Source organism: Sinocyclocheilus anshuiensis, unplaced genomic scaffold, assembly GCF_001515605.1.
Source record: "Sinocyclocheilus anshuiensis isolate Anshui unplaced genomic scaffold, SAMN03320099.WGS_v1.1 scaffold876, whole genome shotgun sequence".
Lineage (NCBI taxonomy): Eukaryota > Metazoa > Chordata > Actinopteri > Cypriniformes > Cyprinidae > Sinocyclocheilus > Sinocyclocheilus anshuiensis.
Genome location: NW_015549619.1, coordinates 282,734 through 288,827, shown reverse-complemented (window position 1 = coordinate 288,827; position 6,094 = coordinate 282,734). Strand labels below are relative to the sequence as shown.

Sequence of the window (6,094 nt, the reverse complement as noted above, 5' to 3'; positions counted from 1 at the left end):
ATTTGAATGTGTGTGTGTGTGTGTGTGTGTGTGTGTGTGTGTGTGTGTGTGCGTGCGTGTGTGTGTGTGAGTGTGTGTGTAAACAGGGCGGGGTTTGAGCAGGACATTGACGGTGACCAATCACATTCATTTGACAAATGCACAGGTAAGTGAGTCGCTGTCACATTACAGCAGCGATGCTTCACTTCTGAGCTAGATGCTGCCATAATACTTTATTTTAATCTCAGATATATATGGATCTTGCAAGTATAAGAGAGAATTTTGGCACTGATGTTTGATTAAAGTTTGTCATTTAACATAAGAGGAAGTGATAAGCTTGATTCCATGCTGCTTTTATCAGTGACTTGATGTAACAGACCTGTTAAAAACTAATGTAATACTAATGAACTAATGCTGATCTCTTCTATATTTGTGTATGTTCAGATGTGATGTCAGCAGCAGGAAGTGATGTGAACTCAGCTGTGGATTCAGCCTCTGGTCAGTGTCACACACATTATGATCTGATCGAGTTTTTTGGACAAATATTTTAAAAATCTAAAAAATGTGCATTCAAATGTTTTATTTTTTTTGAGCATCTCAGTTGCTCCATCAGGCTTTTATGGCTCATATAGTCTGATATAGTGAGAATATGGAGGAAAAACAGCTCAAAATATGAATTTGGTGCAGATGCTGATTTTATATGATGAGATTCTGATGCTTGTAATGTAAATCAATGAGATCTTTCTAACAGTGCAGCAGATACTGACATAAAATGCTATAAATATCAGTGGTCGCTCTATATCTCCAGTAACATGTCTCAGTAAGATGAGATTGAAATGCTCCAAACATATAATGCAGTGATTGAGAGCTGAAGAAATAAAGGCTCCTCAGAAGATGTGAGATGTTCTGGAGGCTTGTGAAGATAATTCCTCCGCTGAGGAACAGTGAAAGTAAAGCTTCTGGAAACAAACGCTCCTCAAAAGATCCTGAGGATCAGATTTGAGACTCTAAAACATGATTGATGGAGAATCAAGTAAAGCTGAGCCGTTTCAGTCCAGTAAGAGTTCATCTGGAGATATTACTGCAGTTATTCTGACGCTTACTTGATCAAAATCAGTCCAGATCTGACAGCAGAAAGACACGAGAAGAGTTTCTATCATTACTCTAAAAGAGCTTTCACTCAGACATGAGGAGATTGAGTGTGAAACAGCAAAGTTTGATCATGCAGCTCAAAAACAACAGAACAAAGATGCAGAGTAAACCTTAATTTTGGTGACAAATATTTTTACATTCAGATTGCTAAAACATTTGCGTTGCAATTAAAACCATGTAAAATAAAAAAAAGTGCAACCCAGCGTAACAATTTATCCAAAGGAACCTACAATTTCTATTCATTAGACAACTACATTAGTATTAGGAACAAAAGAATTGTAATTGACAGCTAAATATGAGATGAACGAGAGTAAAGAATAAGATCAGTCTGTCTCTGTAGGTGTAAAGCAGCTCCCTGACGCGCCGGGTCACTACACTCTTCTGGGCTCGTGTGTGTTGGTGGCGTTCGTGTTGGGCGCCGTCGTGTCAGGTTTGCTGGTGTCCTGTTACTGCGGTCAGAGATCCCACCAATCACAGGAGCCCGAGGCGTCGCTCTCGCTCAACAGCCTCGCCACATTCAGCCGCCTCACAGACACCAAACCAGACAAGAACGACCTCCCGTCCTCTCAGACCTACAGCTCCGTTAAACCACATGCTACTGAGGAGGAGCTCGTCTCGAACCTGCCCACTCCTGATTCGACCCCGGAGCTGCCAATCAAGAACTTAAAGGCTCTAAACAGCCAATGGGAGAGAAGCCACACCCACAGCTTCACCCTGCAGGTGTTTCCCACCAATCAGACGCTTCCCAGCAATCACACGCCCTCAGAGAGCCACGATGATGATGCGTTTACACACATGCAGAATCTTGATCTTGCGAGTTCATCCTTGCACATGCCAACATCGTATTACAGCTGCCTAAAAGACATGCCTGAAACCTCAGCGTTTCCGCTACAAACGCTTTCTGAGCGGCCAGACTGCAGCACAAGCTCCTCACAGCACCACATGCTTATAAAGATGCTCACAAACGCCCGCCAGCACAGCTTCAACCAGAAATCAGCGCAACCGGGAAACATCTACGAGCTTCACAGGCCTTTAATCGCAGGCGGCTCGTGTCTGACGCGACAGCACAGCTACAGCGAGCCTCCGCTGCTCCAGCGGGCAGCTATCATCAGACGCACAGAGTCGCTCAAACCACAGATCCCACCCAAACCCACAAACATACCCCACAAAACACTACACCTGCCCTCGCACGCCAAACACAGCTACTGAGACACCACCAGCACACCAAAGGTCAGAGGTCAAAGACACGGCAGGTTTGGAATTGAATACTAGCATACTGATCACTGCACAGTGTATACTGTATATAGCACTTTATACTATTATGTTGCATGTTTAATTCAGCAGTTGAGGTCCAGTTGACTTTCAAATAAAAAGGTTATTTTGCATTTCTAATGCGATTTTGTTTCCCTTGACAAAAATCTAATTTTTTCTATTGGCTTCTGTATTATTTCAGAAAATAAGCTCTTGTGACCAACAAAATCTTTAGCATACTGATTACATTGGGTATATGGGAAACATGTTTAATTCGGCATTCGACGTCTAAGTATCTTTTTTATTTGTAACAAACAAATGCTATTTTACAATTTTAACACTATTTCTGTTCCCTCGACCAAAAAGCTCAACAAATAGGATTTTCCATTGCCTTTTAGATTAGACTTATTGGAAATTCAAGACAAGTTTTGTCTTTAAAACAATCTTAAGAAAAAAAGATGAGAATTTTTAAAAAATGTTTTGGGAATACTAAAAAAAAAAAAAAAAATGTAGTTATTTTGTATATTTATTAGTGCTGTCAAACAATTAATCGCATCCAAAATAAATTTTTTTGTTTGTATAATATATGTGTGTATATTGTGTATATTTATTATGTATACACACACATGCATGTATATATTTAAGAAAAATTTTACGTTTATATATTAAATATATTTAAATATTTGATATAAATTATATGAATATAAATATATACATGCAAATATTTTCCAAATATATACTGTATGTGTGTGCATTTATACTGTATATACATAATAAATATACACAATATACACACATTATGTATACAAAAACTTTTATTTAGGATGCGATTAATCGTTTGACAGCACTATTATTTATTTTTGCATATTCGTTAATCGAAATTACATTTTCCATTGGCTTTTTGGATAAACATCTCGGGGATTTGAGAAAGGTTTGAGGATATCCTAACTTTTAAGTTATTTACAAAGTTTTTTTTAAGAACTATTTTCAGTTCAAATTCTTAAGTTTTGTCTTTCAAAAAATCTGAAGGAAAAAAGATTAAGAACATACAAAATTCTTCAATTCTTCTAACGTTTTGTGTTTTTAACGCAATTCTGGTTATCTCATCAAAATCTTGACAAATAGGATTTTTCTTAGAATGAGCTCTATGACCAGCACACCTGAGCATACTAATTACTGCACAGTATATACTGTATATAGCAAACATGAGCTCATTACGTTGCATGTTTAATTATTCAGCATGTGGCATCCAATTAACTTTAAAATAAAACGGTTATTTTGCATTAACGCAATTTTGGTTCCATCGAAGAAGTCTTGACAAATAGGACTTTTCCAAAAGTTGGAGGTTATCCTAATTTTAAGGACTTGTGATGATTTTTAAATAACTTTTTTTTAAGGAATACCAACTAATTTCTTGAGTCAAATCAAATGCATAGCATTGTGGGATACAGTATTCCATATTGGTAGATCATTCACATACTGTGTCCAGTAAACATACTGCAGGAGAAGAATGAATAGTATGCTAGTATCTCTTCTGAACATCAGTCAGAAAACTAATGCAGTTGAGTGCGTTTGTGTAGCAGTGACTCAATGCAGTGTGTGTGTGTGTGTGGTGAGTGAGTGAGTGAGTGAGTGAGTGAGTGAGTGAGTGAGTGAGTGAGTGTGTGTGTGTGAGTGTGTGTGTGAGTGAGTGTGTGAGTGTGAGTGTGAGTGTGTGAGTGTGAGTGTGTGTGTGTTTTCATTGAGGAGGAAGCGACACGAGCCGGACTGAACTCTTTATCACCGGATCACGTTCACCAGTGAATCAGTAAAACCTCCACAGCATCACATCAGACTGACATTATTAACACAGAGGTTGCTCATGTGTTTAACTGCATTAATGAGATATAATGTGTTTGCATTGATTTGTGCCTTACATGAGAGAGGTCAGAGGTGATGATGTTCCCATTCATCTCAATGCAGGACCTTCTGGAGAGCACCGCTTCATGAACAATTTCACAGACAGGTTTCATTGAGTTGTAAATGTCATGTGACCGATCAATCTGTGTTAGAAATCTCTGCAGGAAACAGAAAAATGTCTCTTTAATGCTTTCGAGAGCCTCTGAAAATATTGGTGACTGGTGAAGTATTTAATTATATATTCACAGATTGCATTTTGCTTGCAAAGAACACATTTCATCAGAAAACATTTTCTGAAGGAAGTATTTTGGGGCCTGCAGCAAATATGAGAGACAGGATGTGATGTTATGTTTATTTGAATGAGCTATACATAATGATGAGTAATAAATGCTGTGCTCTCACACAGCGGGAATTGCTGAAGGTTTTATTCTTTATGCAAAACAATCTAAATGAGACTCCATGTTTGATTTTTAGATAATTTACTATTGAAGTCTGTTTAAAGTAAAAGAAAAAAAGAAGGCAACTTTGACTTTTTATATAACAGTTTGGACTTTATATCTCGCAATTCTTAATTGCTAGAAACAAAATGGCAAGATATGCTTTTTTATGACCTCTCGCAATTGTTTTTTTTTTTTTTATAGGAACAAAAAATAAAAAAGGAAATTGAAACATTTTCTCTCTCTTTTTTTTTCCTCGCAGTTGCGAGTTTGTATCTCACAATTCTGTTTTTATTCCTGTCACAGATTAAAAATAAAAAAAGGTAATTGCATTTTTTTGTATCTTACATTTGTTTGTTTTTCTTGCAAATTGCAAATAGATTTTCTCTCACAATTGTTTTTTTTAATAGATTAAAAAAAATAAAAACATAATTATAATTTGTTTCTAATCTGATTTTTTCTCTCACAATTGCAAGTTGCAAGGAAAAGTCTGAATTATATATAAATATAAACTCAGAACTGTGAAAAAAATCTGAATTGTGAGATAAAAATCTATCCAATTCTGTGGCAGAAACAAGCTTTCATACATTTAGATCCTCTGCTCATCAAACTAATTTTTACTGCCTAAAATCACAGGTCGGAGGTCAAAAAAAGACCTGCAGTCCTGCACTTGTGTGTGTGTGAATGGAAAAGAATGGAGCTGCGACAAACCCCTCCTCCTCTGACAGTAGCTCCACCCACCTGACCAACGGAGGCTGTGATTGGTGCAGCCTGAGCGTTTGTATCAGTTTTAATAAGACCACTATATTGTGTGAGATGACTATGAATTTGTGAGTTTCTCAGGAGATAGTTATTCTGTGTAATCTGAATGAAATCACTGATCATTAATCAGAATCAGAATCAGAATGAGCTTTATTGCCAGATATGTTTACACATACAAGGAATTTGTTTTCGGGATAGAAGCTTCCACAGTGTAACAGAATGACTGACAGAACAAAAAACAGATAAAAAATAGAACAAGTAAATAAGGAATAAAAATTCCCCCGACTACATTGTCCAGCAAAACATCAGAATAATCGAAAACCGGTGAAATATCAGGTGGTGTGTACTTCCGAATGTCCAGCAATTCGTCTCTGGTGAAACTGATTGCAGGGATATAACTAAAGACAGGACAAACTAACAAAAACATAAAAACAACTGCGGAGCACGCCACGGAGGCAGCCATCAGCGTCGGCGCCATCGTTAGAATCATGTATAATAAATGTATAATAGAATCAATAATAATAAACTGGCACAGTTAAATGCTCTTGTGCACTTATTATATATGTGTGAGAGAGTGTGTGTGAGTGTGAGTGTGTGAGTGTGTGTGTGTGTGT

At 37.2% G+C, this 6,094-nt stretch overlaps 1 protein-coding gene across 1 annotated transcript in view; it reads left to right on the top strand.

Annotated features, from left to right (window-relative positions):
• LOC107659345 (semaphorin-6D-like) overlaps positions 1–2,554 on the top strand; it is a gene marked incomplete at its 5' end in the record, with an annotated part of 3,416 nt that extends 862 nt beyond the window's left edge. Inside the window, 3 exons of the mRNA XM_016448261.1 lie at positions 87–145; positions 424–477; positions 1,472–2,554. Of these exons, the coding sequence (XP_016303747.1) occupies positions 87–145; positions 424–477; positions 1,472–2,340 (982 nt within the window). The remainder of the gene's footprint in view (positions 1–86; positions 146–423; positions 478–1,471) is intronic.
• Between the last annotated feature and the right edge of the window lie 3,540 nt (positions 2,555–6,094).